At 44.5% G+C, this 26,182-nt stretch overlaps 1 protein-coding gene across 1 annotated transcript; it reads left to right on the top strand.

Annotated features, from left to right (window-relative positions):
• The first annotated feature begins 3,076 nt into the window (after positions 1–3,076).
• Positions 3,077–22,424, top strand: LOC308297569 (rho-related GTP-binding protein RhoQ). Its single transcript, XM_080741037.1, has 5 exons — positions 3,077–3,242; positions 3,810–3,868; positions 17,384–17,548; positions 20,139–20,234; positions 22,085–22,424. Exons 1-5 carry the CDS (start codon positions 3,101–3,103, stop codon positions 22,244–22,246), a joined length of 624 nt encoding a protein of 207 aa, XP_080597163.1. The 5' UTR covers positions 3,077–3,100; the 3' UTR covers positions 22,247–22,424.
• Positions 22,425–26,182: the final 3,758 nt, after the last annotated feature.

Raw genomic sequence — 26,182 nt, 5'->3', positions numbered from 1 at the left:
TTTGCCTTTCCAAAAATAGACTGGCAGAGCATTTGCTGAATGCTGACCACTGTAAATAGACAGATGTAACAGTGCACTGCTTCCTGTTGGCCTATACTGCATGTTTCATTCCCATTCCAATTTCTTTCAGTTTTGAGTGACATTGTTTTTATCGAAGCCTTTAAACTCTGTTACAGAAATAGGCAGTTGATATTAAATGTCAACCACAAGGGAAATAAGGTCAGTTGCTCACTGATGAAGTCCACTGCAGCAAAGGCCTGCCCTAGCTGACATCACCTAGTAGGCCTATCAACCCATATAATAGTGTGCTTAATTTGGATTTAGAAAATGTGTTAAGCCACGTGATTAAATAAAAATAACTAGCCTGCAGTTTCAAGTGAAAGCCTCCCCCACCCAGCATTCCACCCCAACCCCATAGCAGCTTGTTGCATTCTGTTGGCATCTCACACAGTGGCGGCGGCTGGCATGTAATATGCAACACCTCTCTCTCTACAACAGTACTACACGCATTTGAAGGCAAGTATGAGGTAATTGTTTGGTCACGTGACATGAGGGCTGCAGCAACTGTCAAATGTGATGATAGCACTACACAGGAGGTTCTTAGGCCCCGCCCCCTGCAGCTTATTGGCCCCCGCACATCTGTCTAGGGACCATCAATGAACAGGGTTGAGATGGCTTGACTTGTGCACTATGGCCTGCCTGGCTGCAACGAGAGCAACAAGGGCTGCTCTGAGTCTCTGGAAATGCATCTGCTGAAAAGATGCTGCTGCCTTGAAACATCAGTGCTCAAGTGCAATACACAAAAATTGTCCTTGTTGACACAAATAATAAAGAAATGACTATGAACTTAGATATGCAAGGAGGGAGTGGCTTAGAGAGAAGACACAGAGATAGAAGTAAAGGCCTCTCCACACCAAAAAGTCTGCAAATTAAACAATGTGCAAACGCAGCAGCAAGATTTGTGAGCTGCTGTGATAGGAGAAGGATGTCAAATGGAACCTTAAAAAAAAAACATTGTATATATCCCTGCTCTGCCTGCACATAACCTTGATGCATGAAAAATGTTACACTCTTTTCACCGGTACATATTTTGTTCAGATTGTATTGTATTGTATTGTATTGTATTGTATTGTATTGTATTGTAGTGTAGTGTATTGTATTGTGTAGCCTATACTTCTGCTTTGGCAATGTAAACGTATGTTTTCTCATGCCAATAAAGCCCTCTGAATTGAATTGAAATTGATAGAAAGTATGCATGTTTGTGTTTGTGTGCTTGACTGCTTGTGTGTGCGCGTGCGTGTGTGCGTGTGTGCACGACTCTCTCTCCAGTCTCGACACTGGCACACTCCCATCTAATACAGGGTGCACACATTCAAGGTGACAGCCTACACCTGGCTAACTGCACTGCAGAGGTCAAAGCTGTGGAAACTCCCCGATTACTTACACCTTCCTCCTGTGGTGCTTCCATCTGCAACTCCCTAGTCACACCTATCATATATTATCCTGCCACTCTCTCTCTGTCCAGTCTCCACACACACACACACGCACGCACGCACGCTCGCTCGCACGCACACACGCACGCGCGCACGCACTCACACAGATCTGCTAGCTCAACTAGAGAATTGACCTTGAATGAAAAATCACCTCTTAATTGAAAATGAAAACAATTGACCCCCCCCCCTTTCAGCTGGGGTCTGTGGAAAATGAAAATGAAATCCACGACGAGCTGGCAATCAGAAGGTAGGATTTACTATAGGCTAGAGTTACCAGTTGGCCAGCACACACAGTAAAATGCTCACTTGTGAATTTATCATTTTGTAAAACTCTGAGAGGATACAAATGAATGAGAGTATACTCGTGTTTCGGGTCTATTTGCTTACAGCTGTACACTCTGAGTGAGTTAAATTCTTAAATATAGGCTATATTTATCTTTTGTAATTAATTTTACAAGGCCAGGCGCCGCAAGCCACATGATGGTTGCGTGGGTGAATTTGCCCATTGTAACTGAGAGATTAGATTGTACATCAGTAGGCCTATACACTCTCGTATAAGTTAATTAAATGATTAATTAATAAATACATTATTTATTATTGAGGTGTGCTGCACACTATATCGTTATTGTATCGTTGTCATCATGGTATGACCATATGCACAATATCACTATCGCAAAAGGCAATGATATGGGTGATATGTCACCCATATATCGTTGCTTTTTGCCCATATTGTTTCCCTATAGTTTTCACTTTTGCTACACTTGAATATCAAATAACAAGTGTGGGAACCCAATGGCACTTAGAGCCTACAAACAAGAGTGATAGTGACTTGTTATTACCGTTTTTTGAATAATGCTTAGTTTTCACGGTTGGATACGACATTTGTATGGTATTTAATATCGATATCGAAATATTTAGCATAAATACCGAGATATGAAATGTTGTCCATATCGTGCAGCCATATGTAATGTCGTGGAGTGCACTTTATCCAGAGCCCCTTGGCTTCAGAGCGTAGCTCCGCCCCTCCAGCTAGTGAACCCACCTTGCCCATTACCATAGAGCTCTGTGATAGAGCCTCATGTGAACGGGGAGAGGAGAGGACTGAAGGCACCACCGGAGGACCAAGAGCCACGGGGAGAGCTGGCAAACAGGCACCGGGATCAGAGTCACCACCACGCGGCGTGCGCCTCACCGAGACAATACAACACGGACGGGCGTGGGGAGGGAAGGGAACCCCATCAGACCACATTGGGGAGTTATCACGACTGGCCAAACTGAACAGCGGGGACCCCCCCGGCCCCCACCTCCGTACTAATACATTGTGTCCACTTAATGTGCATGTAAAGGGAGTGAAAGCCAAGGAAACTCCTTTTACAGCCACATTTGGGAACCGTGTACGGTTCGGCTAGGTTCGGAGGAGGTTGTGGGGGACTGGAGGAGGAGATATGCCGTTCTCCTCGCTCTCGGTGCGTCGCACAGCAGTCGGGTTTCTCCTCCGAGGCTGGTGATGCCTGGCAGTTCGGGGATCTCCAGCAGCAGCAGCAGCAGCAGCAGCAGCGGGGCGTCGGGCCGGGGGATGACGGTTAGATGTCGGGAGGATCATCATCATGGCGAACGGAACCGGCACTATCATGTTGAAATGTGTGGTGGTGGGAGACGGCGCGGTGGGCAAGACGTGTCTGCTCATGAGCTACGCCAACGACGCCTTTCCTGAGGAGTATGTGCCCACAGTTTTTGATCATTATGCAGGTAAGATATAATAAGCGACAGGACTTTTTACATGGGTGTCTGTTGTTGAGGGGGATCAACAATTGGGCCAGTTATTATCACAGGTTCATTATAAAAGCCAGTGATTCTCAAACATTTTGATTTCAAGGACAAATGTACACATTTGGTACACTCTCCGAGTAACACAGACACATTAGGGTCCATTTGGTTCCTAAGCTGGGGAGTGGGGACCCCCTGGAACTCCCTCAAGGACCCCTGGGGATGGGGGTCCCCCGTGGTCGTATTCTGTACATTGGTTTGTTACTCAAAACCAAACATAGGCCTAATAAATAATGACTTAGTCTATAGTCCTATAGACGATATTGTATACAATATGTATGAGTACTACTATGCCTTGTTTCCACTGCTGCTGCTTCTGCAGCTCTGTCTCCAAAAATGCATTGGCTTGCTGCATCTGTTGCCATAATCAAAACCACTTGTTTGCCGTCTTCCCCCCTCCCTTCTTCATCTTCTCCTCCCTCCCTCTCTCTTTCCCCTCACGCTCTCTGGCTTTTCCTCTCTCAACTGGTCTTTGTCATTGCCTTGCAGTGAGCGTCAACGTTGGCGGGAAGCAGTACTTGTTGGGACTGTATGATACAGCTGGTCAGGTACGTTTTATTCCAACACTGACTGGCCCGGTGCCAAGCATGCCATGTTCAAGGACACAACCCATCTCTCTCTCTCTCTCTCTCTCTCTGTCTCTCTCTCTCCCCCCACTCCCACTCCCTCATGTTCCCATGTGCTCTCTGGGGACCACTAACTATCCGCTCTGTGCTGCGCCCTCGGGCATCATATTCCGGCCAGACACTAAGCCGCAACAGGTGATGATTTTCGCACATGGGTTTAGTGCCAGAGTCGTGGTGCAGCCATGGACAGACAGTGGTGGTAGTGAGGGGGCTTTTCAATAGGTCTATTATGTGGAGAACAGGGCTTCTATGTCCAGTAGTGATGTAACAGTTTTGTTAATAGGGGGGCAGCATTAATGCCCGGGTTTATTCCTCTACAATGTGCCATTCAGTGGGCAAGAGTTAACTGTATGGAAAAGGCTGTGGGCCCACACACACAATAATGTTTCCACTCAGCCAGCGACACGCACGCACGCACACACGCACGCGCACACACGCACGCGCGCGCACACACACACACACACACACACACACACACACACACACACACACACACACACACACACACACACACACACACACACACACACACACACAGAGAGAGATAGTGTTCAGCAGGCAGACATGTACAGTAAACACAAGCTCATTCTCTGTCCATGACCTTTAACCACTTAAGCCCGTACAGCGACAATAGCTGATCCACAAGCTCACAGCCTGCCACAATGCTATATAGGGTGTGAGCTTGTAGATCAGATATTTTAGAAATGTTCTGCCCATTTACACCTTTAATGACATGCTCGAAATAGGGACGCGCCAGGTTGAAAGTGGTTAACCCCCCCGACCCGTGCAGTTTCGGTTCTTAAAGTTGTCACGTGCCATTGACGCTTTCCTCAGGACCACGTTTAAATGTCTAAATGTGTCCCGAGTCCCGACCAGAAATCTGATGCCACCATCGGTAAAGGTGAGCTCCGCCGAAAGGTCGACTCACACAACTAATTGACACCGTCACGGTTCTATTGTCGCTCATTCGTGAATGTTAAATGAATGTATGCCCTGAATAGAAAAATCACAGCCATGACTCTCTCTCTCTCTCGCAGACTCATCAACTCCCAAGTCTCTATTACAGGGGTCTTCAACGTTTTCAGGCCAAGGACCCCTTAGTTGAGAGAGATATGAAGCAGGGACCTCCACAATCTGTTCCTAGATATAGTTTCATTGTTTGTTTAACAGCACGATCAACAGTGTATTTTGGATTCATGTTAATGTGTGTTCTCAGATATTTAACCACTTGAACCGTCAATACTTAATAAACTTGACCTTTCACTGTACTTAGTCAGCTCTTTTCCCCCTCCAAAGCTCTTTGCCGAAAATAGCCGATCTACAAGCTCACAACGCTGCGAGGCGTTGTGAGCTTGTAGATCTTCTATTTTTGGCTAAAGTTCTCTGAATATGGACGCTAGGGTTCAAGTGGTTACTATAAGAAAGGGGGAAAAAACAAGTTCCTATCACACAAGGATTCGGAGGACCCCCTGTTGTAACTCTGAAGACCCCCTAGGGGCCCCGGACCCCACCCCTGCTCTACTCTATTACCTGTGACTTAATATTTCTGTGAAAACAGATGGCAGTAAAATCAGCTTATAACACTCACAGGAATGAAAACAATGGGCCCTATTATCGCCAATGCCTTAAGCTGGTTGCACACTGCTGCGTTTTTCGTTGCGAAATGCGTTTTTCAGGGCAAGGAGAGAGAGAGAGATAGAGAGAGCAAGGGACCAAGTGGTGCGCGAAACGGGCGGCAGTGTGCAAACGTGACTGACATAACGTGAGGTTGATTTTTTTATTCACGCTCTCCGAAATTCACCCCGATATTCGGCCCGAAAAACGCAGCAGTGTGCAACCACCTTTACCCCTTATCCCTAAACGTTTTTGCCATGTTTTACTATTTTGAAAAACAGCTATTTGAAGTATTTTAAAATAGTTCTTTTTTAAATAGTAAAAAAAAAAAGCAAAGAAGTTCACGGATAAGGGGTAAGGCACGACAAAAATAGAGCCCTAAATATTTGATGTGCTCTGGTACATCTGATTGTGTGTGTGTTTGTGTGTGTGTTAGTGTGTGTTACGTGTTGTGGCTCAGGAGTTCTGGACGATTTGTTTTTAGCTGATTTGAAGCGTCTGTGAAATGGAGAAGTTTCCCCAGATGTCTGCTGTGGGCGCTGTGGCTGCCCAGAGTAGAGTTACTTCTCTTTCAAATGCAGAGCCCCCCCCCCCCCCCCCCCCCCCCCCACCTCAGCTGACCTCTTTATGCTGAGCACAAGGCCAGCTGGTAATGTTTATAGCTTCAGCATTTGATCAAAGAAGATCTGGCGCCCCAGAGAGAGAGAGAGAGAGAGAGAGAGAGAGAGAGAGAGAGAGAGAGAGAGAGAGAGAGAGAGAGAGAGAGAGAGAGAGAGAGAGAGAGAGAGAGAGAAAAACTGAAAGAGGGAGAGGAGGAGAGAGAAGCCCAGGGAAAGAGGAAGGGAGAGAGGAAGAGAAATGCAGAGAGTGAGAGAAGGGGAACGCCAAGTAATGTAATAAGTAGTGGAGTGAGAGAAGTGGAGTGAGAGAGATGGAGCGGGGTTTTCTCCAAAGGCAGCCTGCTTTAGATATGGATATCCCCTTATTTTCCCCACTCTTTCGTTGTGTTACCATCTGACCAGAGGAGGTAGTAATGTGGCTGCAACTTCCGGAATGTCTAAAAAACATGGCACCGGCAACTGGCAACAAAATGAGCAATTTAAACTCTTTATTTCAACACCCTGCTTAGATTTTCTTCCACGCTTGAGAAGTAAACACATGAGAGACCGATATGGGACATTTATTATTTGGATATGATGTTCACAAAAGATAACAAGTGTTTGGGAACGGCAGAGCTTCCCAGCAACTTACAGATTGTGGATGACAAGAGTGAGGAACCTCTTCTCGGAGCTGTATCGCGGAGGGAGAGGTTCCGAAAGGAGCGAGATATCCACTTTAATTCAGACTAGAGCAGTGGTTCTCAGATATTTTTAATGTCAAGGACCCCCAAATTGATATTAGGCCTATTTGGCTGCGTAGCGCACCCCTATCTGAAAATGTTGTGCTGGGGACACCCCAAGGGCCCCTGGGGGGCCCTGGACCATACTTTAAGAACCACTGAACTAGAGAGTGGGTAGAACCCTTTTTACGTCTGTTTTATCTGTCTACTGCTCTCTTTATCTCCCCCCTCTGTCTGTCTCTTTCTGGCTCTCTCTCTGTCTCTCACATTATTGTAATAAACGAACAGAATCTCTCCCTTCACATTCCCCTCCTGTGACTCTGGTCTGGGCTACACATGTTTTATTGGCTTCGAGCTCACTTTAATATTTATATTCCCGGCATGGATGGAATTCCCAAAATCCTTGGCCGTTTCACAGGGGGCATCAAGCTGGCTGGGCGTGAGTTACTGTATGCCTGACCAATAATGGATTTTCAGTGGTGGAAAAAAAAAGAAGTAAAAATATCAATGTAGTGGAGTTGAAGTAAAAGTACTGAAAATTGGAAAAAGTAAAGTAAAAGTACCTCTAAATGTACTGTACTTATTTAAAAAAAAAAAATTGAGCCCATAACGATATTGGGGAGTAAAATTCATGGCAGACTGATAAATGTGTTGAGCTCTAGTTTGCTTACATTGCCATTGTCATGCCTCTCGTCAGATCCGATTCCAGGCTGTGTGTATGATGTCAAGTGTCAAGGTTAGGCCTGTACAGACAAATCACAATATGGCACTCAGCCGTGTGCCAGCCCAGCGCACTCTGTCATCTGTTGTCTCTGCTTCCATGTGACACTGCCACATGCCTCCCTCAGGCAGGCACGGCGCTATTGAAATATTCCATATGTACAGTCTGCGAGGTCTGTGTGTGTCTGTGTGTGACGAGGGAACAGGGGAAGGAAAGTCATTTCTTATTCATTCATTCTCCGTGCTGCTGCTGATACGGCTGCTGCACTTATGGACCCCTACGGCAGCAGTCGCCGCCAGGGGTGGCGCACCAAATTCTGGGCCCTGGGTACAAGGATTCACTGCGGGCCCCCCATGAATGTTCTTCATATAGGGGGAGATTTAGAATGGGTTATTATTATTACGCATTATTTTGTGCTTTAACTATTGAAGAATAGCACATATACAAGCTCACAGCGCGGCACCGCTGCAAGCGCTGCAAGCGCTGCAAGCGCTGCAAGCTTGTAGATCTGCTATTTTTGAAAAATTGTGAAAATGTTTCTATGTCAGTGGTGCTCACACTTCTTCATGTGAAGGACCCCCAAAATGATATGTATTTGGCCACAGACCCCCATCTCAAAATATTTAGTTCCTGGAACCCTGCAGAAGCAAATCACAAATGTTCGCTTAAAAAATACATATAACGTATATAAGATTTGCACACATTTTCACGACTTTTCAAAAGTAGCAGATCTACAAGCTCGCAGCGGGGCACTCGGTGCCGCGCTGTGAGCTTAAATATCTGCTATTTTTCAATAGCTAACGTATAAAATAATTAAGGCCCCTCCACCTTGGGCCCTGGTAACTCAGTCCCACTTCCCCCCCCCCCTTGTGACGCCGCCCCAAGGAGGAAGCATGGGGGAAACAGGAAGTGGATGCTAAGTGCCGTTGTACCCATGGCAACGCTGGTCCGGGGGTGAACCCCCCCCCCCCCCCCGTCCTTTTTTCATGTTTTTGTGTGTTCTGAAGAAGGCTCTGACTGAGTGTTTCAATGTGGTCCAGTGACCAGCCACATCTCACATCACAGCAGGGAGGCAGAGGAAGAGGAGGTGTGTGGGTGGGTTGGTTGTTTGTTGGTTGGGTGGGTGGACTGTAAGTGGGTTTACCCAGCTGGGTGCCACAGTATAACAGCCACTCTTATACTTTTTTTACTATTACAGAAAGTAACACATTTTCACTTGTAATTAGATATATCCAGCAAGCACATCCACACAATTAAGTATAAATGAAACTCTGAGTCTGCATGAGACTCGGGACTGTGAACTAGGAACACATTTCAAAGTGTTTTTGCGGGTTAAGCGCAGTCCTGCTGAATTTGTGATGGGTGGCTTTCAGTCGAGACATCGCAGATCTGCCCTGGCTTGATTTAAGTGACCGGCGGCAGCCATGTTGAAAGAAACAGCCGCCCGACTCTGTGACACTCAGACAGTTTCAGGGCCCCCAGGAGAATGGAGAGAACAGAAAGAGAGAGGGGAGCGGAGGTGGGAGTGACTCACACACATATCATATAGCTCTCTTATGTTCCTGAGTCAACAGTGCCCGCGAGCGCGCACACACACGCGCACACACACACACACGCGCACACACACACACACACACACACACACACACACACACACACACACACACACACACACACACACACACACACACACACACACACACACGCACACACACAAGACACAAGCACGCACACACAGCTGAGATCACACATGCCAAGTGGGAATGCCAAGCCTCACCCCTGATAGAAATGTATGGACATGTATATGAGAGGAGCTGATATGAATAACTTCTGCCTGTTATCAGCCTTTGGCATATTTATCCAGTCATACACAGACGTGTACACAGCAAAATCCAGAGTGTTACTATTTGAACCCTGAGAGATCTCCGTGTCGTGATCAGTTAACACTGAGGATTTGGCTGTGTAGGAATGCATACAGCTCATGTTTTCTCCCCTTGCTTACGTCTTTCTCTCTGCCTGGGTCGTAATATTTACGGTACAACACTCTTCAGCAGAGTGAAGGTGCTGTTACATAATGTGGTGGACGTGCACTCAGACAGGAAACATGCTCAACTGTGTGTGTGTGTGTGCGTGCGTGCGTGCGTGCGTGCGCGCGGGTTGCGTGCGTGTTGAACTCAAAGTCAAACAAGGTTGTATGGTAAACGTCAAAGAGACTTAACTCTCTTACTGCCAGATTATTTATTTATTTATTGGGTCTGGCGCCATCAAAAAGCGGCTTACCTTTGCAACGTTATAGTAGATTTTGAGACTTTTTTTTTTCTTCTTTTTTTTTTGCCTTATATTGCCTGGCTGGCTGCGCTTTCGCAGGTCAGCCAGCAGAGGGGGGCGTAATGCCATTAATGTGAATGTGGCCGCTTCCTCTTCCCATACAATGGGAAGACACAAATGCACACACAGCCCCAGGGCCTGAGATAATCAACACGGAAGCAAAATGGTCTCCGTTGATGTCAACGCATAATGGATTTTTAAGAACATCACTGCTCGCGATGTGATTACAGTACACGGCGGCACGACCCCTCATCAGCTTACAGTCATCAGACGAGGTAAACGAACGAGCGCCGTATTGGCCGTCCTCACTCGTTAAAATTGGGGCGAACAGGAACGTTCAAAGCAGAATAAGAGTTCTTAAGCTGGTTGCACACTGCACTGCGTTTTTTCGTTGCGTTTTGGAAATCCGAACTCCGGAGGCCAGGGAGAGAGAGAGGAAAGAGAGAGAGAGCAAGGGACTCAGTGGCAACAGTTGCGGAAATCAGAAAAAAATCAACCCTGGTCCGTAAATAAATGCGAAATGGGCGGCAGTGTGCAAACGTGATTGACATAAGGTGAGGTTGAGCGTGTGGGCCTGTGGGGTGACTGGGGTCACTCCGGTGGTGCAGGGGTAACATTCCTGCCAACAACCGTGGAGACTATAGGGCCGTTTATAGTTACGTATGCTTGATTTTGTGTTCGTTTGGGTGAGAGAGTACGTACAGTAAATCCGTCGACATGCATAGTTCCTCTACGTTATTTACGTGCTGACCCGCTCTCCGCTCCAATTCTGCTCCCGTTGGGGCTGCGCCACATGGAGGTGGTTCTGCACACACATGTAAACCGAAGCATTTAGCCAAAATATGTAGAACCACAGAATTTCCCGATGTGATGTTTGGTAATACGTGGTAACAGTCTGGACTGGTTCTGCTGTCTGTCTGCAACTGGTTCTGCTGTCTGTCGGCAACGTTATCGCGGTAAATGCAACTCCGCGAGGGTACAGATTTAACCACTTGGATCCGGACGCAGAGTAATTGCGACCGTCAGGTCGCAGTTTAGTATCAAAACCTCCACCGGCCGTCCGTCCGTCCGTCGGTCACACGTCACACGTCACAACTTTGCCCTGCTCATATCTCCGCATCAGTATGACATCACACTGCTTGGTGTGTGCCGTCAGGGTCATTTGTGTACGGTGTGATGTCATACTGATGTCAGCAGTGTGATGTCATACTGATGTCAGCAGCTATGTCTCTATATATGGAGTTATATGTTGTTCGTGTCCAAATATGGGGCTTGTGAGGTCAGACTTAGTGAGATTCGTCGGTTATCTCCATATATGGAGGGAGAACCAGCTTATGAGCCGATGAGTTGTGTCAGAGTCAAGATCCTGCTTGCATCTAATCTGTCGGTAGATAATGCCGGTCTTATATAAGGGTCATTTGTGTACGGTGTGATGTCATACTGATGTCAGCAGTGTGATGTCATACTGATGTCAGCAGCTATGTCTCTATATATGGAGTTATATGTTGTTCGTGTCCAAATATGGGGCTTGTGAGGTCAGACTTAGTGAGATTCGTCGGTTATCTCCATATATGGAGTGATGTGTTGGTTATCTCCATATCTGGAGATTCAACCTTCAACGATTTTGACATCTTGTTACTAATCTGTCGGTAGATAATGCCGGTCTTATATAAGGGTCATTTGTGTACGGTGTGATGTCATACTGATGTCAGCAGTGTGACAGGAGATAAGCGACCAACGGTCGCTTATCTCCCGATTAGGGAGTCTTACTGGTTATAACAAAACTATTGCTGCACTGACTGTCACTGAGTGCACCCGCCTCGCTGTTGGAGGAGAGGTGGTGTGAGTGTGTGTGTGTGTGTGTGTGTGTGTGTGTGTGTGAGGAGTCGAGGCGTCCTCTTCACGTGGTTGCAATGACGTTCCTTTTTTCCTGTTTCTTGATAAAATATATTTCTTATTGGGACACATAGTTTGAGAACCGCTGTCATAGAGCAGAGGAAAAGTAATTTTCCTCACTACTGCCCCCACGGTTGACAAAGGTTTGCCACGGGTAGTTCATGCGTACGTACGTTTTTATCAGTTTTAATCCGTCGGGTTGAGTGTTGTCCGTAAGGGTACGGACAGAGAGAAAAACAGACAGACCAACGGACCAAACGGATTAAATCACTCTCCCCCTCCGTTTCTAGTATAGACTTGCGGTGAATGCGGTCCTTATTTATTACTATGCATGGTACTTACAGTATGAGGTTTTCTTCCCGGCTCCCTTTCCCCTTCACTTTTACCAGTGACTCCTACAGGTTGGTCAGGGCACCTGTTCAGTGGAGTGTGGAACTAAAGAGGAATAGCATGTTCTTCTGCATGCATAATGTGTCCTTCTGATGAAACTCCTCACTGTCAGGGGACAATGTGTGTCCGAGGACTGAGGAGACACATGATTGTCTGTGCCCTCCCTAGGGTCAACTGTAGGAGTTATTGTGACGGGGGACTAGAATCACACACACACTGGGAATCGGAAATTGGCATAATGACTAAATTGAGAGCGAAAAAGAAAAGTGGAGCTTGTGCCATGTCATGCCATCATGTGATGGCTATTTATATAATTTGATGAAATTGTTTGAATAGCCTATTGAATAAGCTGCTGCTGTGTGTGTGTGTGCGTGTGTGCGCGCGCGTGCGCGCTCGCACCTCCACCACTTTCAAAGGGTTAAACCCATAGTTCAGGGTTCCCCAATTAGTTTTCCCCAAGGGCCGAATTATGTCTAGGGTACCAAGCCGAGGACCACAACATTGCAGGGGGCGACGGTAGCGTTCCCACTACTCCAGCGACAGTTCAGATATCGTTGTTGTCGGGTGAAAATCTTGTACATGTCCAAAAACCGTTCGTTTTGCATTTATCATTTTAAAAATTATTTAAACTGGGTTAGGGTTTTGTGGGACGGCCCTGTATGATTTGCGAAAGAACGTACACATTTGGAGATACGAGATTTCCACCCCGACAACGATGATATACTAGTGTTGTTGCTGCTCTTATACCACCATTATTACTGGGGTTGGTGGGGGCCTGACAGTAGCCCCCCGTTGGCCGCAAATGGCCCGCGGGCCGCCTATTGGGGAACCCTGCCATAGTATTTCTAGATTGCAGTATCGCTACTTTTACTTTTTCCACCACTGGTACAGTAAAATGTTTTATGTTTGGTTGCTCTCAGGTGTTGCATGCTTTGTTGTACTTTAGTAAAACCTTTGAGTACCTTTTCCACCACTGGTGTACTGTAGATCAGAAGAGGGTTGGCCGTAAAGGAGCACATCTGAACTCGGCTGACTGACCCACCCGGGAAGTGGTTAAAGAAAAATATATATACTGTAATGACATGCTCAAAAGGCTCAAAATAGGTCGCCAGGTTGAAAGTGGTTAATACACTGTTAATTCTGCGGCCTCGAGGGCGTGTTCTGATGAGAGTGTGTGGGAGAGACAGAGAGATAGAGGTCCCTGAGAGCCTGACGGCCTGTTTACAGTAAAGTGCTGAGTGGCGTACACACACACACACACACACACACACACACACACACACACACACACACACACACACACACACACACACACACACACTCTTACACCGTGTTCCTCTACGGATCACTGGGGACCAGAAGAAGGAGAGCAAAGGTCATGATAACACGTGCATGTGGACACGTACTGTACACACACACACACACACACACACACACACACACACACACACACACACACACACACACACACACACACACACACACACACACACACATGCACTAAAAAGATGTATACCCTGTGCATGCTGACACAATGTTCTCCCAAATAAGGTGAAATGGGAGTGAAAAGTAACTGTATCAGCATTTCTTGTACCATGTTGAATGAATAAGAGCTGCTTCACGTAATCTCTTGAACTGGAGTTCAGTCCTAGGTCAAATGCTATTTGTAAATTAGTATTTCACATTTAGTAGCAATTTAGTGAATTGTGTAATTATGTTGGGGTTTCGTTGTCTTTTGCTTGATGGTTGGGGTTTTCCCATCAGGAAACACATCTGATATTGTGTGATAAAGGAAACACATCTGATATTGTGTGATAAGCTCACATCAGAGAAAATGGTAGGCCAGTAGTTTAACTTTCATGCACTTGTGTCTGTACAGTGTACACAAGTTTCTGGAGGGGGCACTACTGCTGAAACATAATATGTGAAATACATTAAATATTTCACCCACATACTATATAAAAAGAAACCTTGACATTTTTCATTATACACAAAACCTACCCAACTCCAGTGTCTATATTTCTTGATGAAAGAGTAGGGAGACCTCTTCCAACCATTGCAGATGTGCTAGTTAAAATTACATACTAACTCAACCGTACTAATTGGTCATAATACAATATATTGATTATAAACAATGTCCCAGAATGCAGCTTTAAAATGGACCTCTCTGTCATCCAGTGAGAAACACTCATACGTGTAGTCTCAAATACTACAAGGCACAAGCGCGAAGATTGGCTCACACTTCCCTTCATCTTCTCCAATCTAATATAAAGTCAATATATCAAAAGTGTCACGACGCAGGACACAAAATATGACACGTCTGCATCGCTGATCTACAGCTGTTTGGCAGATTTCATACTATTCAGTTCACCTCATTTGCATAACCACTTCCCTCAGCCTATTTGCATGAGAATGATTTGTCTCTGAGGAATCGCTCCATAACAGTACTGTCATAATGCGCTTGTTGCAGTTTTATCAGGAAAGAGACCTGGCAAAGGTCGGCCCTGGCAAAGACATTATAATATAACATCATCAAGACAACGTTGTCCCAAGACGTTGCAGCGATTTTGGGCACAGTGCGGTCATAGTATCTAATTTGGTTTGATTTCCAAGTACTTTGACTATAAATCATCTGGACAAGCAGGCGAGATTGATTCACTTCATCAGACTCGGCCAGCAGGTTGCATCAGGTTGAGTCACATCTAATAGCTAGAGATCCATCGATCTTTCGAGCCGGCTGCAGACAGTTTCCCTGACCTGCACCAGACATCAGTGGCACAACCCCCCTGTCACTCAAATGTAAATGTCAGACAGGTCATGCAGTGTTGATTTCGTCGACTAAAACTATGACGAAATTTCTTTGTCGACTGCGTTTTTTTCACTGACGAAAACTAAATAAAAATTAAGCTGTGATGACTAAAACTAAGACTAAATATATTGGCAATTTCGTCAACAAAATAAAAACCAGACTAAAACATTAGGGAGGGACTAGTGGAGAAGAGAGTCATTTTATGTTTGGTTGCTCTCAGGTGTTGCATGCTGAAAATAGCCGATCTTAAGCACACAACCAAGTGTAAAATCAGTCATTAAGATGCCATCAAGGCCTGCCAAAATACATTGTCGACTAAATCAACTGTAGATTTAGTCGCCTAAAATCTTATATTTTGTCGACTAAAATTAGGCTAAAACTTTTCAGGTGACTAAATTATGACTAAAACTAAATTACATTTTATTCAAAAGACTATGACTAAAACTAAATCAAAATTTGCTGTCAAAAACAACACTGGGGTCATGATGACTATTCATGTGTGTTGAATTCAGATGGTCCATCAACAGGGGCTTATCTGTGGCGAGGCATCGAGGACAAGAAAGCACAGTCGTTAGCGTTATATATGCAAATTTGTTATTTCGGACATGGCGATGTGTCTGGTTTGAAAGGTCTCATGGCTTGGTTACCTGCAGAATTCCCTCCAGTGTTAGAGAGAGAGAGAGAGAGAGAAAAATAAATGGAGTGGGAAAGACGAGGACTTTCACATGAAGGTCATTCTAAAAGTATCTGCACATTCTTTCTTTATTTTAATTGACTCAATTCCAACTGCCTAACGTTCCCCGTCATTATCTTGTCCATTATTTGCGTGGAACTGTCTAGTACAGAAGCTTGGCTGTGTCCATTGTATTAAAGAGCAAAGTTCTCTTTCTCTCTCTTGCTTCATCTCTCTCATTCTAACTGCTTCTCCTTCTGTGTCTTGCCTCCATTCTCCCTGGCTCTGGAGAACAGAAAGTAGGCTAGGCAGTAGGGTGTCTTCATTTGGAGCTCATTTTTCATATGCCTTAATAATTCATGATGAGCAATAATTCCACTGATATGACGGTAGACAGTCAAGGCCGTTGCTCTCTGCTCCCTTATCCAGTTCAACCACCATTGTGAACCCACCACATCCTCTACCAGCCACCTTATAACCCAGTCTCCTACCCCAGTGTTTCTCAACCTTTTTTCTGCATGGGCACACTTTTCATGTCCCAAGAATCCATGGGCACACCAACATAATACGGGGGTGTAAATATCGTCACTGTCGGGAAGAAACCTTGTCCTTGTATCTCCAAGTTTCAAATTTGTAAGTTTCTTCGCAAAGTAAAGTCCTTCTTCATCATACAAGGCTGTCGCACAACAGTAGTGAAAACAGCCGATCTACAATAGATCGGCTGTTTTCACTAGTTTAAATCATTTTTAAAATGATAAATAAAATACTGGCTTTCAAGCAGTTTCAAGGGGCACACTTGACCCTTCTCAGGGGCACACCAAAGGTCCCCAGGCACAGTGGTTGAGAAACACTGCCCTACCCTAATCCAGTGGTTCTCAACCTTTTCAGGCCGCGACCCTCAAAATAATCATATGTTAACCCCCCACCCTGACGAGCACTAAGAGGTGAGGCATTACATTTTGTATAACACGGTTCTATTGTGAAAATAGCAGATCTAGCGTTGCGAGGCGTTGTGAGCATGTAGATCGGCTATTTTCACAATTTCTGCCTCTAATATTTGACAATTTGGCCGATGTTTAATTTGTCATTTTAGAGGTATTAAAAAGTCCCTAAATTGTCACTTTAGAAATATATAGATACCCTCTATACACTCAAACTTTGTTGGTTTGTTTACTGTTGAGTGAGCAATGTTGAAAACAATGATGCACATTAAGTCATCTGGGGACCCCCCAAAATAATTTGGGGAACCCCCTGGGTCGCGACTCCCGACCCACACTCACGATTTCCCAACCTGAACAAACTCACCATCCCAGTCCCTTCATGTCCTGACCTGAACACCTCCACTGTAATTTTGCTGCAAGGCGTTGTGAGCTTGTAGATCTGCTATTTTTGGTAGCGAGGTTTGGTGTAGAGGGGGAAAAGAGCAGACCAAGTACAGAGTGAAAGGTCGAGTTTATTAAGTATCGACGATTCAAGTGGTTAAATATCCGAAAACACAAATTGACATGAATCCAAAATACACTGAGGTCAAACAATTAAACTATAAAATGGAATCTATGAAAAGGTTGTGGGGGTCCCTGCTTCATCTCTCTCTCTCAACTAAGGGGTCCTTGGCGTGAAAACGTTGAAGACCCCTGCCCTAACCTCCTGCTCCTTCCCGTCCCCAGGAGGACTATGACCGTTTGAGGCCGCTGTCCTACCCCATGACCGATGTCTTCCTCATCTGCTTCTCCGTGGTCAACCCGGCCAGCTTCCAGAACGTGCGGGAGGAGTGGGTCCCAGAGCTGCAGGAGTACGCGCCCACCGTCCCCTACCTGCTCATCGGCACACAGGTCAGTCGCCGTGCAACCGCAGATAGGCTCTTAAACTGATCCGAACCAGGGCCGTGGGAAGTCATTTACAGTAGCAGGTGCTGGTTCAGGGACCCTTTCTACGGGCTGCCACTGGCAAAGCAGTGGCAGGCAGCGGTGGTCCATCAGAACACAAGTAGAAATAATATTAGGTCCTATACATAAAACCACTGCTAGGTGGTGCTGCAGCACCTGCAGCACCTATACTTCCCACGGCTATGACCCGAACTGCGCTACTTGCTGTCAACCAAAAAAACATAGCGTGTGATGACATTGGCAGGTCCGTAAGGACTAGTGAATAATAAAGCTGTGTCCTTGAAAAGGGGGAGGGTGTGGTTGTAGGGGAGGGTGCTGTTACTTGAAATTTGATGTCATAAGACCTTTGATGTTCCTCCAACTCCAAATTGAAGTATAGTTGTAAGTATGGTCACGTTGAGGCGTAGCACTCTTGAGTTGGTGAAGATTAGAACAAATCAAATATCCATGAAAATCTATATATCACAAATATTTTTTAAATGTCAGCCTAAATGCTTTCAGTACATAATTCAGTGGGCCTCCTTTCCAGCCTTGCTCTCCAGTTTATTGCTTTCCCCTGGTGACCCAGGTCTCAATTATTGGCAGATTATGCTGCTTGAATGAAAGCCAAAAGTGCACTGGGTGCCCAGGAGCACCGCAGTAATAGATGCACTGTGATGGTGCCAACCCTGGACCCTAGCTAGTAGCTAGCATCCCTGTTCTGGGCCTGTCATCATAGGCAAACATTTTCTGAAAATGGGTGAACATTCAGGGAGATTCATTGCAGAATTCATTTACACCTGCTTGAGATGGTATTTTGGTATAATTGGTCTGTTACTCCTTTTCCTTTTTCTGCTATACCACAAAAATGTGGAATGCCCTACCGAAGGTCTTAAAGGAGTGTGGATAACTAGCATCCTTTAAAATCGCCCCACTTACAGGCAGCAGCCGTTCGCAACTGGTAAAACAAACCTAGCCCAGCCCTACCCTCCCCTGCCCCTTCTTTGTATATACTTACTGTTTGTATAGACTTACTGTTTTTTTGTTCTTTCTTTTTTTTACCGACTATATCTACTGCATAGTACTGTGTTCTATTCGTCTGTCATTCAATGTTATATGAGATACTTAAATGATTTCCTGTGGAAATAAGCTTAGTCTTTTCAAGGATCTCCTTTTAGTAGACCTTGTACCAGTGTAACTGTCATGAAACTGTACCTTTCCTATGCAAACTCCTAATAAAGTCTTCAATCAATCAATCAAAGGTTTTGTAACCGTGTAGGAGGTTGTACTGTTTAAGTCACTTGAAAAATAACCATAAAAACCAACACGAAAAATAATCGTGATAAGATCGCGGATCGTGATACTGCTTGAAGAAGAATTGTGATATGATATTTTTCCACATCGCCCACCCCTATGTTGGTCTGTGTTCCCCTGGCAACCAGCCGGCAGTCAAGTCCAGACCCAGCAGCGATGGAGACGATGGACAGGGGCGTCACAAGGGGGGGAAAGTGGGACTGAGTTACCAGGGCCCAAGGTGGAGGGGCCCTAATTATTTTATACTTTAGCTATTGAAAAATAGCAGATATACAAGCTCGCCTGACATGAACCATCTGACTGCTTCAGCTCACTGCGAGCTTGTAGATCTGCTATTTTTGAATAGTCATGAAAATGTGTGCAAATCTTTGAATATATATTTTTTTAGCAAACATTTGTAACTCAAATATTGCCTCTGGGGTGGTCCCTGGAACTAAATATATCCCCCCCCCATGAAAAACAATCATGGGGGGCCCACAGTGAATCCTTGTGCCCAGGGCCCAGAATTTGGTGCGACGCCCCTGTTTGTGTCAGCTGATGTTCACTACTCTTTTATCACTTTCCCTCGTTAATCACCTTGCTCTTCACAGCTGCATGCTGACATCAATTCATAAAAGGGACCACAGAGCTGTCACAAATCAAACAAACCTCTGAATGGATTAATATTAAACCTTCTATGGTTATAAGAGTTGTTCGTAGTTGAGGCAATTGGCCAATGCAGCACGCAGGTGAATGCATTTGTCCTAATTGGTTATTAGCAAGATAGTGTGTGTGTGTGTGTGTGTGTGTGTGTGTGTGTGTGTGTGTGTGTGTGTGCGCGCGCGCCCCCCGTGTGTGTGCCTGGCTGTGCTGTACAACAAATGCTGCACTGTAATTGAAAGAGAGTTGGGAACGTTGTGGTTGGCTGTGAAATCACTTACACAAGAGAAGAAAGTGTGGGCCAATATGGCTTTATCTCAAATTTTTTAATGTAAAACATTTGGCAATTATGCATTTTTCTTCTGCAATGCATAGTAGCTGCAATAAGAATCATGGTTTCTGCACGTTTCAGGGCCAAGGAGTTTCTGCATTGATATCTGACACTGATATCTGATATACTATGTTGGTTGACTTTAGCTAACAGGAAGTGTGTGTGTGTGTGTGTGTGTGTGTGTGTGTGTGTGTGTGTGTGTGTGTGTGTGTGTGTGTGTGTGTGTGTGTGTGTGTGTGTGTGTGTGTGTGTGTGCGTGCGCGTGTGTCTTAGATTGACTTGCGGGATGACCCCAAGACCATTGCCAAACTGAATGACATGAAGGAGAAGCCCATAGCAACTGAGCAAGGACAGAAGCTGGCGAAGGAGGTACATACTTATACTGTATATATGTTACAGTCAGTTTGGGTAACTCATTGAGACTGGGGTAAGAGCGCTCGTTCACCACACACCCCTAACACCACCTGGATCAATTCACCTTGATAGTCTCTTATCAGCGCACCTGTGTAATTCTGCTTATTCACCATGAGATGGCGACAACAGCCATTCACTTGTGTAGTCGCTGACGTCACTCGTTTGCGACACCTCTTTTGTTGTTTATCTACTAGCCCAGCTCAGCTGTGTTTAGCCATTAGCTTACTATACCTAACTTTAACCCTAACCCTAACCTGAACCTCTGTAAAACTATGCCTAACCCTAACCTCCGTGGGGTGAGGCGCTATAATTCCTGCCGACGCTACGTTGTCGTTGTCGTTGTAGTGGATCAAAGCGACCGCTTGTTCTGCCCCGCGCAGCACGACGAGCGCTCCTGTTCTCAATTTCACTGAAACTCAAAAAAACTGTGACATATATATATATGTCACGGTTTGTTAGAGAAACAGTACGGTCGAGAAACGGAGCACTCGTGGTGCGGCACGGGGCGGAACAAGCGGTCGCCACAAGAACGTCCTCCAGGCGGAGCCGCTCGATTGTCCATGACATTGCAAGCGGCGCCGCGCGAGTTACGAAGCCGTGGTGAATGCAATCGTTATATTTATGCCCAGGCCGTAAGGCCTGGGCAAGCCCACGATAAACGCCCTGTCCAAGTGACTACAATGGAGCTAATGGCTAATGGCTAATGGCTAAGCTAATGGCTAAACACTGCCGAGCTAGGCTAGTAAATAAAGAAAGAGAGTCGCAAACGAGTGACGTCAGCGCCTTCACTAGTGAATGGCTGTCGTCGCCATCTGGTGGTGATTGGTGTGTGGTGAACGACAAAACAAGCGCTCTTACAATGAACGTACTGAGTTACCCAAACATACTGTAACATATAAACTGTATATATATTATCTGTCTGTAATGTACTGTATGTATATGTCTGAATGTCTGTATGCCCAAAGCAATGGATGGAATAATAACATGCAGTCGGAGTCAGTGAGTGAGAAAGGGGAAGAGGACAAGAAATGGAAGCAGGGAGAAGCCTATTGTATTTCACTGGTATTGTAGCATTAAGCTGTCATGTCCAGTTACATTCCTGTGTGAGGAACTGACCCAGGAGTGTCTTCATAGGAATGCAATTCCTTTTTGTGAAATGATTGGAATTTCAGACCCACCGTTAGCCTGCGCCCTAAAATGTACCCAGGACCACATCCCGGATCCACATAGAATGTGGATGTGGAATGTTCTGACCAATGTAGCTTGTAGCTGTCGAATGTGGTCTGCGATAAATCGCAGCTGTCAAGACAAAATGTCGTCTGAGACAATTTTACCGTGGCATCAACATCCATGGATTTTTGGCAATTTGTAATTTAGGTTTAATTTCTCATTTAAGACTTGGGTAAGTCTTCATTTCAAATAGTTATAAGAAATCAGTTTGACTGTATAAGGTATTCATTTACAGATGGCAAGGTTTTAAGACAAGGTCTAAATGATGCCATGGTCATATTTTCACACAGCTACTTCATCCATACAGCATGTATACAGCATGTACCATCCTTGATTTTATCAAGTGTGTTATGAGGTTTCTAATCTCTAACAGCTGCTGATTTAACACAATACGCAATAAAGTCTTCATTTCTATTTTCCATTCGAAAGTCTTCATTTAACTCTGTGACGCTTAAACTTTTTGAGCGGTGCTAACCGGTCCTATGTCTGGCTTTGTGTGTAGGTCCCTATGTTTTTTTCATAGTTAAATAAACACACCAGATTTGTGTACGAACCAGTGTTTGTGGTTTCAACAGATCGGCGCGTGTTGCTATGTGGAATGTTCAGCTCTCACACAGAAGGGCCTGAAGACGGTGTTCGACGAGGCCATCATCGCCATCCTGACCCCCAAGAGAAAGAAGGGCGCTCTTAAGAGAAGACTGGGGCCTCGGTGCATCAACTGCTGCCTCATCACGTGATGACAAAAATAGGAGGATATGTTAAATGTTGGAGGTTGTACAACCAAACTCCGACCGAAGGCAAAAGACAAGACAATGGGTGGGGCAAATTCCCACATGAACCTTGGAGAGCAACATGAACACACTGTAGTAGACGGAGATTATAGGGACCGAAATAGACGATTCAAGAGCTGCTTTGGAGCTGTAGTGCTCTTGCATGGCCATAACTCTTCTCCTGTTGTCCAGCACCGATGTTTCGGATACAGTTTACTACCAAAGGAGCACAAACCCAAGTCAATATCGTCTGGAAGACTTTGTTTGCCTCTTAAAGTACCTTCTTTTATAACCATTTTTTTAAATCATTTTACCTGTACAAAGTTATTATAAGCTGTCTATATATATATATATATATATATATATATATATATACACACAGTATATACATATACAGTATATATATACACACACACACACACACACAAAATGGACATCATACTGTAACTTTCAAGGGAAAGCTCTACTAAGAGGATTTCATTTTACGTGTGATAAGATCCTGGGCAGATTTTGCATGCTAACCAAAATAAATGCTGTTAAGCTTGTGTGATTCCACAAGCAACACACAAACGAAAATATGAATAAATGGGAGGTTGACACTGTAACAGTGCCTTGTAGTTCTCCGTGGATACAGGCACACATGTTCTCATTATTTTCTTGAAGCTTAAAGACCTCAAAAGATTTGAACCCAAAAAATGTTTCATGTTACTCTTTCAAATATTTTGTCGGCCCAAAAACTGCTTATTATTATTTGAGGGTCCCCGGTTTCTCTGTATCGACACAGATTAGAGTAGGCTATTTGTTTTCTGGTTTCCAGACTCTGGTTAAACTGACCCAAGATCATTATGTAACAAATGCATGTAAAGTAAATGTTCTTTAAGGTTAGGTTTTCCCTTGAGGTTATATGCTATTTGTGTTTGAGTTTTTTCTTTGTTGTAATCATATTGTTAATAATGCTCTACACCTGCCTAGCATGTGCTTTAGAACATGTGTTGGACATTGCATGATCCACATCCATTGAAATGCTGTCCAGAGAGCAGGTGTAGAAGCCAAGTATACTCCGTTATAGTCCAGTCATTATATGAAAAAACCTAAAACAAATTGCAATAGTAGCAAACTCAACTGATTCTGTATCCTCATTATGTCCTTAGTGAGGGAAAAAAAGTCCCAAGGAATCCCATCACTGGAAAGTTTTGAAAACGACCTACCTACCTTCACTTACTATACACTACACTATAAAGGAAAAAATGACTCCCAAAAAATCTGCTTTAAGTGGGATGTGAGGGGTCAAACTAGGGGTTTTTAATTATTCTGAATCCATTGCAATCATTTGTTTTGCATGAAAAACATGCCTTGGGCTAAAAACGGACCCCAAAAGACTGTGCTAATGCTAACTGTGCTAATGGCCCCTCAAAACCATCGTTTTGAGGGGCCATTTCTTGCCCAAGGAATGTTTTTCGTGCAAAACAAATGCTTGCAATGGATTCAGAATAATTAAAAACCCCTAGTTTGACCCCTCACATCGCACTTAAAGCAGAGTCATTTTTTCCTTTATAGTGTAAGTGAAGGTAGGTAGGTCGTTTTCAAAACTTTCCCGTGATGGGATTCCTTGGGACTTTTTTTCTCTCACTAAGGACATAATGAGGATACAAAATCAGTTGAGTTTGCTACTATTGCAATTTGTTTTAGGTTTAGCCTAATTTTGGCCTAAAATTACTGGACTATTATGCTTTCAGTCATTTCCTGCCATCCCCCCTGCCAGATCTTGCAACGTGGCTTGATACAGTGAGTATGGTGATAATAACAGAAGTTACACTGTGCAGCTCAACCTGGTGTCTGGAGCTGACATCAGGAAGCCAAAAGAGTTCTTTTGCAACTCTAACCATTTTGAGGAAAATGGATCATCTGATGTTGATAATTCATTATCTCTTGAGATATAAATCTGTCCGTAAAAGTGCTATGATTTTGTCAGCTATGTTAATGACATTACCAGCTATCCTTTAGAAAGTAACACGGTTTTTGTCATTGCTTTTCGGCTATCTATGAACCATTTTGTATGACGTATGTGTCGTCTGTTTTTCAGATTATCTCTCACTTTGGGATGAGCATATCTGCAAATGGCAAGCTGAGCTTAAAAACGTTCTTGTTAGTTTTTTTTTACAAAGCTCTCTGATGCACACACACCCGGGCCGGTACTCACTCAGAGAATGAAACGCACACACACTGATGGTTTGAGATGACCTAATACTGTATGGATGCACAACATGAAGCACATGCCGTGTCCCTTCGTGTCCTCATTCAACAAAGCACATCATTTCCCCTCCTATAATCCCTGTGCCTCCCCATGAAAGGCCAGTTGAAGCACAGAATAGGGATGGGACGATACGCGGTACGCGTTTTTTTTTTTTTTTCGCGATAAAAAACGCTCACGATAATCGTATCGTGGAGATTTCATTTATTGTGATATTGTGCTCCGTCATGCACTGGGATCAATTCACCTTTTTATTTGTCGAGCTGCATATCCGGTACCATTTAAACCCTCTATATAATTGGTAAAATGTACTTATAATATACGTATTTGATAGTCTTTTTTTCACTCTATCAAATGTCTTTGCCAAGAAATAGCCGTTCTACAAGCTCACAACGTGTCGCGTTGCGACGCGTTGTGAGCTTGTAGATCGGCTATTTTCTGGCAAATGTTCCACCCCAGCACAATGGATTTTGATTATCGCGGTAATATCACGATTTCTTTTGTCACAATAATCGTGATATGACATTTTCACATCGTCCCATCTCTAGCACAGAACAGGGGCAGCAGTAAGCCGGTGGTTGGTTAACCATCCCTTAATAAACACAGGTTTCATCCACAACAACAACCAAAGTGTCCTTGAGCAAGACACTGAATGCAGAATATACCCGACCACGCTCACTCTTTGTAAGCTGTCTGTGGATAGTGGTGCCAGCTAAATGCCGAAAATGTAAATAGAGGTGAAGAATGTGAACGCTGTCCCTTCAGGGCCTATAGCATGAACCAACCATCTGACTACTTCTCGTCTTCGACCGTTCATTGCTCCTCCAAAAAAAATCTTGTTACAGTGGTATTTATGATTTGAGGAAACGCGGCGCGTTGGAGGCGTTTGACCGTTGGCCACATAATTGTGTAATTTCTCCCTTGGCAACACTGTTGAAATGGGAAGCTGCAGATGAGTTCATTGTATTTTGTAAAAAAAAAAAAAAGAAAAAAAAAAGAAAGAAAAATCTTTTTCACCCCCGTTCTGCTATATTTTAAAACGGAAATCGGGAAGATAATATACTAGGTCTGGGGGCCCGAAAACCAACAACCAGAATGCAACGCAACATTTCGAAGGCTCAAAATGTGATGGCATCAAAATGGTTGAGTTTAAGCCTGACTTGCAAGCCAAACAACAGCAACACAGCTTCTCCTCTGTCTTTATGCATTTGTTATTGTCTTTTCCTATTCTATTTGTAAAGGGGGAAAAAAAGAAGAAGAAAAAAAAAACATTAATCAAAGGTGCCAATACTTGCTAAATGACTTCTATTACAGTGGATTTCTTTTTTGTTCCAAGTCAGATCATTGATTAAAGCTTTAATGTAAATGGTGCTCCTCTCTCTCTGTCCTCAGCCTGTGTTTAATATTATACTGTATATCCTAATTTTTGCTCTGGCGCGCACCCAAAATACCAGACCTACAAGCTCACAGTGCGTTGCGAGCTTGTAGATCTGGTATTTTTGGTGCACGACAGAGCATTATTGAGGCTTACCGCTGTTTCCACCCTGAAAGAGCAGAGTGGACCGCAGGGTGGCAAACTTCTGTTCTCTCTCGATCCACAGCTTTTGCTTGTGTTTATGTCATTTGAGGTCCACCCTCAGGATCTTGGATCT

Source organism: Nannobrachium achirus (assembly GCF_963921795.1).
Source record: "Nannobrachium achirus genome assembly, chromosome: 13".
Classification (NCBI taxonomy): Eukaryota; Metazoa; Chordata; class Actinopteri; order Myctophiformes; family Myctophidae; genus Nannobrachium; species Nannobrachium achirus.
This window is presented reverse-complemented; position numbering and strand designations above follow the sequence as displayed.

What these genes read in the sequence shown, in the direction of transcription:
- LOC308297569 (XM_080741037.1), top strand. Translation starts at nt 3,101, where the DNA reads ATGGCGAACGGAACCGGCACTATCATGTTGAAATGTGTGGTGGTGGGA. An exon ending in TGTATGATACAGCTGGTCAG is followed by an intron (nt 3,869 to 17,383) that starts GTACGTTTTATT and finishes TCCCGTCCCCAG; the next exon opens with GAGGACTATGACCGTTTGAG. An exon ending in GACAGAAGCTGGCGAAGGAG is followed by an intron (nt 20,235 to 22,084) that starts GTACATACTTAT and finishes TGGTTTCAACAG; the next exon opens with ATCGGCGCGTGTTGCTATGT.